The following is a 10696-nucleotide window of genomic DNA, read 5'->3' on the forward strand; positions in this document are numbered from 1 at the left end:
AATCAATCATTCATTCATTCATTCATTCAATCATTCATTCATTCATTCATTCATTCATTCATTCATTCATTCATTCATTCATTCATTCATTCATTCATTCATTCATTCATTCATTCATTCATTCATTCATTCATTCATTCATTCATTCATTCATTCATTCATTCATTCATTCATTCATTCATTCATTCATTCATTCATTCATTCATTCGGCTGCGTAGAGAAGGCAATCGCAAAGCTCTTTCCAAAATACGCCATTCACGTCTAGAGCAGATGAATGTTAAGGCCTGGTTCACACAGGCGACGGAATTGGAGTCGATATCAGAAGAATCTTCTGACCTAGTGTGAATTGATACAGCGGAAGCAGAAAGGGAAGCCTCGCTTTCGTATTACGGAATTCCATATGGCGAAAGGCCGCCATGTTTTCCGTTCTAAATCTCAGGTTAAATTAAAGTATTGGGAATGAGCTATGTGGTCTGTTTGCGCTTGGGATTCCGATCAACCAGTTCACACTTTCGGACTAAAGATTAGAAATGGAATGAAATTAGAGAGAGTTAACATCGCGTTTATTTATTTATTTATTTATTTATTTATTTATTTATTTATTTATTTATTAGCTTTGTCCAATTGACACCGCAAGAATGTAATGACATAACAGAAACTGAAAGTAACAGTAAATACATGGACAGGGATACCGCAACAGCTAAGGCTAATTACTGTGGACCCGGGCTAAAACTTTAAGACGGATGAATTTACATCATGCAAAAAAACTTAGCGATAAATAAGAGATAATACTTAGTAACAGCATGTGATATTTGTAGCAATTCTTCTGGCTGTACTGCAGTATGGGGAGATAGATTTCCACGTTTTCGGTGTTTCAGGGTCATAACTTAAAGAAAGAGCAGTGAAGAAATACTGAAGTAAAGTATTACGAAAAGACACAAGATCAGAATAGCTACTACTCATCCAGACAGTTTGTTAGAGTGTTCCATATGCGGGTGGATCTGACCAAAAATGACTTTTGAAAAGTAGTAGTTTTACATTTATAGTCGAGAAATTGCACTGAAGCTGAGGAAATTGTGGATGTAGTAGGTCGGGCAGAGGGAATTTTGGGAGAAACTGATAAGTGAAAGTCAACAAGCCTGTTTACTATCTTAAAAAAAGAAAACTAAATCTAAATACTCGTGCCAGTATGTCAACGACAGTAGGTTCAGTCTGTCCTTGTAAGCTTGCTCACAGCGGAACGGTAGCCCTAGCATGAATTTGGTAGCTCGTCTCTGTATCCGCTCGACTTGTCGAATCTGCTCCTTCATCTGCGGGGCCCACACCTGGGTTGCGTATCCAAGGAGTGGACGGACGAGGGCGAGGTACATGGTGCGGCTTATTCTTGCGTTCCTGATAGTTTTTGAGTTTCTTCTGACGAACCCCAGTGTCCTATTAGCTCTGGAACACGCCTCAGAGACTTGTTTGAACCAGGAGAGATCGTCTGATATCCAAACACCAAGGTCTTTCTCAGTTAATGGTGAGCCACCGAGATGGTAGGAGCTCTCAAAAGGTTTGCGCTTCCGCAAACCTTTTGAGAGCGCCTACCATTTCGGTGGCTCACCATTAGCTTGCACTAAGACTGAGAAAGACCTTGGTTTACGTGAAACGGCAAATGACATCCTTGCCGTTTCACGTTACACGTAAAATAGCGTGAACCTTTTGACTTAAGCTTTAAATTTTGCGAGTTTCGATGAAGCTGGTTTGCGATGATTCACTGTGGTGAAGAAGTGAGTTATGAAGGATTTTTAAACATGAAACTTGATTTGCCCTAGAATGAGTTGCCGGAAAAATTATTGGGTGCTTGTTTTCAACAATTGACTATTTATATGTATAAGAAAAAAGGAAGAAATACTTGCGTAGTTCTCACGTAGACGGCAAACGCGAAATAGTCAGTTTTCACGTAGAAACATTCGTAGAAACGGCAACCGGCAAACGCGAAAAATGGCGGGAAAATCGCGGTCTCGTGTTCGTTTTTGCCGTTCGCGTTTCATGTATACACGATGCTAAATCTCTCTATTATAATAATTTCATCGGGCATTGCGGCGTATTTTGCGGGCTAAAATGAAGAATTCAGCGGGCTAAAATATATTTTAGCCCTTTGCTCTGAGCCAATAAGAAAGAGGAAAATAATGTAGCCAGCCAATCAGAACTGGAAGCCATTCAACTGTTCTAGCCGTTTTCTTGCTTGTTTGCCTGGAAGCGCTGCCATCTGCAAATAAATTGTTTTGAGGTACAAAATCGATGGAGTACCTAACGAAGAAGCAAATTCTCAGTTGTCTGAGCTAGACGAAGAGGACTTTAATACAGAAACTCGTGGGCGATGGTGGAAATAATGCCTGTAGTAGCTCCACGGCTGGAGGCGAGTTGAGAGTAATTATATAAGTTATAATATATGTCTTCTTTGAGCGAAACCGCTCAGTCAAGTTAAGCAATTGCACAATTAATTTTAACAGTCGTAAGTGACTGTTTCTTCGCTGTTTACAAAATTCTGATATTTTCCTTTTGAAAACTTAGAAGCGTAGATTCTTTTGACAAATTTTGCGGTGTTCTGCGAAAGTTTTAAGTTTTTGTGACAATGAAAGCTTTTGTACAATAAAATATATGTCGACGCGATTATTCCGGCGGCGTTCACAGAAGATATCGCGATCGCTAACTGTACTGTCTTTGATTCCTTTTGTGAATGCCCTCTGAAATTATTATAATAGTAATAGAGGTGATGTTCTTGGGCGTAAATATGTTTTTGGCCCTCCTCAGAACTCATTTTAGCCCTCGCCTGCGGCTCGCGCCAAAAACATATTTACGCCCGCGAACATCAACTCTATTGTTATATTATTTATTGAGTGCTAAAGTGAGAACTTCTGCCCTTATAGTACCCCGGGCTTGCTAGCCTTGGCAACACAAGAGTTAACGAAATGTTCACTAACTCTGCTTCCTTCTCTGCACTTCGACCCCTGTTTTTATACCAACCTGGAAAAAATGAGAACAGAACATTCAAGAAAATTAGACAGAACTAGAATACAGGTATACACCTGTACATGTCAGCAAACTAATTTGACTAAAAGCAATTTCGGCGAAGTTAAACTGGAGACAGTGCTGGCCAGCGATCTCCCTCAAGGCGGCTCATGCGTGCTGCGGGGTGGCCCGGTAAGTTACAGGGTTCGTTACGTGGTCATTTCTGCCGTTTGACGTAAACGTAATTCTAAAATCTCTTTAATATCAAGTTGCTGTTACGCCAAGCAATGTTTCCAGCAACTTGCAAAGCAACGAGGACAAGAGAATTGCAAAACAAGTCACAGAATATATTTTACAGGCTACAACGTATCTCAAAACGTTGCAAAAGGAAGTAAAACTGAGCAATTTTACACGAGGCATTTTTCCGCAACTAGTAACACGATGCCAGTGATTGAATGATTGTCTTTTATCAGCAAAACAAGACTAAATTTGGAGCAACAAAACGGCCATAATCGCAGTTACAGCCACCTTACGCCTATTCTCAATTTGGCTCAAATTTATGAATTTGAATCTAAATTAACATGTCAACTAACCTACTGAAACGTCTGCATATTATTAGCTAATGAGCATGCAATAAATTCCATATCTACCTTCATGCTATGTATATATTTGTAGGCTGGGAGCCCTCCTTCTCTTGTCATTGTTTTGCTGAAAATAATTATTTTCTCAAACAGAAAAACTCTCCTCTCTTTTCCTTTGGTCAGTTTCGCTTTTCCATCAACAACTAGAAACTCATCCTTAGAGTTGGTCAAAGAAGCATCAATGACTGAAGACTGCTTCATTGAACTTTTTTACGCGCTAGACTGCAAAAAAGTAGTCGAATTTAACCTACCCTCTTCTCTACCCTCTACCGTTTGCCGCCATATTTAATTAAATGTTAGAGAATGACAATTTTAATACGCAAAGCGTAAGTGCAGGGCGATGTTTCATGTGTGCTTTCTATTATCAAGTTTGTCGCGTTGTTGTTCGATATTAAGTTTATACTAAGGTCGGTTACTGAATGAGATCTCTGTTGTGTTCATTGTTCGCAACTGACAGGAATTGCTTTGGCGCATCGGCCACTACAAGTTAATTTGCATTTAAGTGGGTGAATAAAACTCTCATGCACTAAGACTGAAAAACGTTGACGTCTTGTATCTTGAATGCACACAAATTTTCTTTTATCTTATTTCATGTTTTTGTAGCTCTGATAACCTGACCATACCATGATGTAAAAAAGAAAGGTAGTTTATTCCTTGAGAGCACGATTTTCAATAAGTTTGCACATGCAGGTGCGACAGTAGATAAAATATTATTCGCTGAACTGCAAATTGGATCTTCCACTTTAGTTATTTTGACAGTGATAATGTGGCTTAAACAACTCTCCTTCTCTGTCATCTTCCCGCATCTTCCTGTTAATTACCGTTTATAGGAACATATTTTAATAATGTGAATGAATATTATTGTGGCGCTGGTTGCCTTGTGGTTCTGTGGTATACAGACTTACAACAAATATATTTTTTTACTGAATTGTAATTTTTGAAAATTAATACATTTTCGAAGAACTTGCCCTGATCTTCAGGCCAATTTTTTTTAGCCTCCTTCTAACAAAACCAGATGCTTCTTAAAAAAATTCATAAGATAGATTAAAGTTTAATGCAAATAGTCATTATAACATTTGGCAAAGCAACGATACAAATTCAGCCCGTTTTGCATGGCATTGACATGGCGTTTACAAACTTAATTGAAGTTCCAAAGAAAACGTTATTCACAGAGCTGGCGTGTTCAACAGAATTTAATAGAGGAGTCCACAACCATTTGATAGTCATTTTAGCGCTAAACGGTTTTGTGGCCATTACTGCATTCTCGCGTGAATTAAGGCATGGGCCCAAAATTGTTCTCTCAAATAGTGTGGGGTCGTCTATCTCTAAACACTTTTGATGTAGACAGATGAAACTTTGACAGATACATACTTAATTGGTTTGCCGTGATTTGGTACTTTTACATTATGCAAATTAGGTCACGTGACTTCCACCGACTAAAAAGCTTTATCTTAAAAATGGCAACACTTTTTCTTGTGTCCTTAATTTATTTATCATTTTAATAATGTTAAGGGCGTTTATTATATCACTTCTGTGCTTGGCCTTCTTAAGATTTTTCTCAGAAAAGGCCTTACGTAGGGGGATAATTGTCGTGGGGAACTGGGTACTAATCGAAAAATCCGTGTATTTTAAAAATTATCTAACAATTCAACAGGTTCCAGGCACAGTTTTGTAGATGCATTTATTGCAAGTTGTTTTGTACCAATCAGGTTACAGTCGAACCAGGTCAAGCGTACCCCCCTAGACTCTATTAATGGATCGATTATTTGAAAATTGAACCCATTAGTCGTTTCAAAGAATGCATTCATTTATTCATTGTTAACGCCGATCAATGATCAAATCAAAATTCGCAGAACATAGATCCGCGCTAACAGTAAAAGCAATAGCCTGTAAAATTCAAACTACAGTACATTTGAAACAGCTCGTTCGTTCAAACTGTTCCTGCTTGTTGTTGACACATTCATATAATTCGTTATGCAAATTTGGTCATGGCAAGAGCACAAAGTCAAGCGCTTGCAAATGAGTCGGGCTGAAAAATTCCAATTTGTCTTTCATGTATAGCATTACCTACCTTGTGGCATGAAAAAGTTTGGTATATATTATTATTTCACCAGACTGTCCATTATACGTCGACGAATAGCGCAACACATGTGCTGCCATTGTCGAAGGTCAACTGAAATGAACATCTTTCACTGTGAGTTCGCATACTTTTCGGTAAATTAATTTGCATATACCTCAAAAAGAGAACCGTTTATTATAATAAAACGCTTCCAGTCCTTTTTCATTTTTGTTTTTGAATAACTAACGGAAAAAACGCAAGTGTACAAACGTAAAATGTTCATTTAGTGATCATTAGTGAGTTTAAATTTACGCGACTGGACCCACCGTGCCCGGTTTAAAATGGCGAATTTTCTTTCTGACAGTACGCGTTGACTGCTGTAAATCACGAGAAATCTGCTTTTTGGAAAATCCACCGTTATATAAATCAAGAATTGCCGCTCTGAATATATTGAGAGGGGTTTTTCCCCGCGGGCTTTCTGGTTTTCTGGTTTCATGCATTATATGTACCCTGGTTCGTATAATCCAATCAGAAATCGAATTTTGATTTGAATACTTGAAACGACTAACGGGTTCAATTTTCAAATAATAGATTCATTAATAGAATCTAGGGGGGTACGCTTGACCTGGTTCGACTGTAAATATCTCACAACGAAAAGTGTTGCCATTTTTGCTTTCATCATTTTAAGTAAATTGTGGCCGTGCAAAGTCACGTGACAACATTTACATAATTAAAAAACACCAAATTGACACAACTTGTCAATATATGAATCTGGCAAAGTTTCAACCTTCTACTGCCAAAGTGTTCTGAGATAGATCACCCCTCTTCACTTTTTGAGTGATTAATTGGGGGCCCATGCCTTAATTTACCTGAGTTTCTGGGGAATACTCTGATCCTCATTGCCCTTCACAAGGAGTCTTCACTTCACGCGCCATCCAAACTTTTGTTCCGCACCTTGGCGACAACTGATCTTTGTGTTGGTCTCATTGCAGAACCTCTTTGTGTTACTTATCTTATATTGTCACTGAAAGAACGATGGAATATTTGCCGCTACGCATTTGCTATTTTCAATACCACAGGCCTTATTTTAAGTGTTGTGTCTTTGTTTACACTGACCGCCATAAGCGTGGACAGACTTCTCGCTCTGTTATTAGGACTCAGATACAGACAAGTTGTAACTTTGAAGCGAATATATCGAATTGTAGTTGTCTTTTGGGTTGTCTCCACTACCGGAGCGACAATATTGTTTTGGATTGAACATATAACCGCGTGGTATGGTTGCGTGGTTGTAGCACTTTGTTTAGTCACGTCAATCTTCTCTTACACGAAAATTTTCCTTACTCTCCGTCATAACCAGATTCAAGCACAAGGTAACGTTCACCATGGACAACCAAGCCAACCGGTTCAATTGAACATAGCGCGTTACAAAAGAACAGTGTCCAGCGCACTTTGGGTGCAGTTAGCGTTAGTTGTTTGTTATGTGCCATTTGCTATCGTGACCGTCTTGTTCCTTCAGAGAGGAGTCACCTCAGACATTTTTGTCGCTTGGTTTTATTCAGCAAATTTGGCTCTCTTAAACTCGTCATTAAACCCAATTCTTTATTGTTGGAAGATCAGAGAAGTGAGACAAGCAGTGAAGGGCACACTCACTGGACTTTTTTGTTGACTGACCGAGTAATTATTACAATATTTTACTGTTTAACGCTTCTATAAAGCATGGTAGAAACTAAAGCTAAAGTGTTGTGTACCCGTGATAGTGGAATGCTGTTTTTAAAGAAGGGAAAAACTGTCTACAGGTATCAACAGTGTCATCCCAACAAACGCTGCTTTGCCTAAGGTATTCGACAGATAGTTGAGAAGGGTTGAATTAAAGAACAAAGAACAAGAACAAAAACCAACCAAGATTGGGTATCAACTAGCTCCCAAAGGTCGGGACAAAGAAAGTTAGTACACCATTCTATAGTCGAGGAATGCAAGCAGAATTTAACTCTTAATGAATTAAAACTGAGTGGGCTCTTCGTTTTGCTTTGTCAAAGCAAATCCATCACTTAAATACTAGCGCAAAATAAAGAAAGCATTTTTAATTTAAATTTGCGACAAAATAAAGGGCCAAACTTTAAAAATGAAGCTCGTTTGCGCGTGCCAGGCAATAGCGTGCGTTCAGCCAAAAGGGTTTTTTACGGTAAGATAAACCATATTATTAGTTAGAGTAAATACTTCCCTTGCTTGTGTTGTAATTAATTTGGCAAAGCCGAAGTAAATAAAAGTATTTCAAGTGGAGGGACAAACGGACTCATTTATATGCAAATTTTTTCACACCCAAGACCTAATTACATTTCCCAAGGAAAAAACATATATTCAAACGCTTAGTCCACCGGTTGAGTTTATTTGAAATTTGAAAAGGTTCTTTGGATTGTGAGCTAGGGCGTTCTACATCTTAAATCCTCACCTGAAGTATAAGGTCCCCAGTTTCCTCAGGATTCACCTAAAAGAAATTAAAACAACGAATAGAAAAAGATTTCAAGTTTGGTTTTGGCAGCTGGAAAATTTACGGTAGTGCAATGACCAACCCCTCTCACTCAGTCACACGCCTCGTCATCTTGGGCAAATTAAACTGACTCACCTCAAAACCTTGTAGCATTCCCACATTCACCATGTCATTGGTACGCTCCAGAATTCTCAAGGCAACCTTCAGAGCTTTCTACAAAGGATGCGCAAAGAATTGAGACCAGAAAAAAGACTATAGACTCTATGCAAAAATGGCTGACATTTTAATATTCTTTCGTTTGCATACAAATTAGCCTTACTAACCTCCTTTTTGAGCTCAAAAATCAAAAGAATATTTCACCTTGAACGAGCCTAGTGATGCTAACAGACAAAAGAATATTAAAATGTCCGACGTTTTTGCATAGGGTCTATGGTATTTGGTTACTTGAAAAAATGACCTTATCCCTTGAGTGTTCATTTAGACAATGAAAGATATTAAGTAAATTTCTGGGCTCCTCGCTCACTTTATGTCTAACCCCTTTAATGACCTCAGTTTTCATTTAAATAAGTTACTTTTTTAAGTCAAATATAGAGCTGGAAGCAGGCCAGGCGGCCAGGGATGGCACAGTGGTGAGATCACTCGCTACCACCAATGTGGCTCGGGTTTGATTTCCGGAGTTGATGTCATATTTGGGTTGACTTTGTTGTTGGTTCTCGTCCTTGCTCCGAGAGCTTTCTCTCCCGGTACTCCAGTTTTCCCTCTCTCCTCAAAAAACAACAGCTTCAAATTTTAATTCGATCTGAAGAGTGTCCCCACTTAGTGCTCTGCACTAATATGACCTATCCTCCACGTAATTCATTACTCCAAATTGTGCTTTATTTCTTCACATTTACTTCTAGTTGACTGCAGTCCTCTCCTGCCCTTTCCTGATGCTTCAGAATATCCTGAAAATTATTTCATTAAGGGAACTGGTCATAACATGTTTGCTCGAAGGGGAACAACCTTGTCTGGGGTAGAGGGGTTATTGAAGACACCACCTATCTCATGAGCATTACCAACAAAATTTTATTGGTTTCAAACATTTCTATTTTGAAACAGAAATGTTCAGATAGCAAAATTAGCATTGCTAGATAAACTAGGAAAGTGAGGTTTGAACCTCATTGTCATTTTTTACTGCTGGGTGGCTATAGAGGGGTGGCAATGCAATAAAGACACCATCGTTTGAGGTTTAGGAAGGGGGTGCAGACACCAATCAGTATTGTAGCCTTGACCACTCCCCTAAAACACAATTCTTGGTATTTACAAATAACGGTACCCAAAATACCTCTAAACATAAAATGTAAGTGACAGAATCAAAGACCTTTCCAACTGCGACGCAACATAAGCAGGGCCATTCCAGGCAAATGAAATAAAATCGCATCACATCAAATCAAAACAATCTTATTAAAAATGAATGGAACCCAGGGTTTAACCTTGAGAAGTAACTGATATTTAGTTATTCTCTGAACAGGCTTGATGAGATAGTCTGCCAGTTGAAGCCTGTATCCTAACCTCTCTTTACATCCCTGAAGGAAATAAATCAATTAAGCACAGTTTTACTCGTGAAGATTGCATTCATTCATGTCCCTAACAGTTCAAAATACAGTCAATTGTCTCTACGCCGCCTCTTGTAAACAGCCATTAATTAAAACTCGTCGTCAATGACTGAGCTTGGGAGCGGATACCTAAAATATTAGTGGTAGTGGAGCTGAATATAAAGGGTGTCCCTGCCAAGTGCAGTGCGTAGCAATCACAACCCTGTAAGTGGCAAAAACCCAGCACTGCCATGCTTACCAGGAATTCATGAGCACCATACTTGGCTAAGGTGAGGAAGGGCTGGGAGTAGATAAGTTGGAAGAACAAGCTGTCAGCAAGCGAGAAGGAGTCTCAAACAAGCATCAAACTTCCCCACAAACCAAAGAGCCAACTAGGCCATGTGGAGAACTACCGACAGCATTGTCTCAAGTTAAACATCACTGTATTTGAATCCAGATAAGTGACCAGTGTGACCACCATTTCTAGACAAACAACTGCCCAACATTTTACGCAGTCAAAAAATAATTACAACTTTCTTGGAAGCATAAGGGAGGCTATTTTTAAAAAATTCAGTGTCAGGCCTCAATGCTCAACCAAGACCAGAGTTTCGATCTTCTGGTCCTGTACTGAGACATTTTGTCACATGACATTCATTGTCATATGTCATATGACAACTGAATTCTTCATCACTTGATAACTTATTAAAGGTGCGATGACAAAAGTTCGTAGCTACAGCTAATTTATTTGGATTCTGTTCAGGTAACTTGATCTGAATTACAATATTATTAAGTTGTTATTAAATTCTATATTAATGAAAATAACGCAAACCTGGAAGAAGAAGTCTGTATATTTCTGAACTAATGAGTCAGACCTGAGCTTGTTTCTGCAATACTCTGAGTATAACTCTTCCATTCGTTGTTCCTGTTTAAAAGAGAAGTC

The 10696-nt window shown here is 38.7% G+C and overlaps 1 protein-coding gene across 1 annotated transcript; it reads right to left on the bottom strand.

Annotated features, from left to right (window-relative positions):
- Positions 1-3358: 3358 nt before the first annotated feature.
- On the bottom strand, positions 3359-10696 carry LOC146484807 (rho guanine nucleotide exchange factor 25-like). Its single transcript, XM_085104292.1, has 6 exons — positions 10586-10696; positions 9655-9747; positions 9076-9126; positions 8318-8395; positions 8144-8179; positions 3359-3791 (listed from the first exon to the last, which is right to left on the bottom strand). Exons 1-6 carry the CDS (start codon positions 10667-10669, stop codon positions 3588-3590), a joined length of 546 nt encoding a protein of 181 aa, XP_084960418.1. The 5' UTR covers positions 10670-10696; the 3' UTR covers positions 3359-3587.

This window comes from Pavona decussata, unplaced genomic scaffold, assembly GCF_977016875.1.
Source record: "Pavona decussata unplaced genomic scaffold, jaPavDecu1.1 SCAFFOLD_29, whole genome shotgun sequence".
NCBI classification, from domain to species: domain Eukaryota; kingdom Metazoa; phylum Cnidaria; class Anthozoa; order Scleractinia; family Agariciidae; genus Pavona; species Pavona decussata.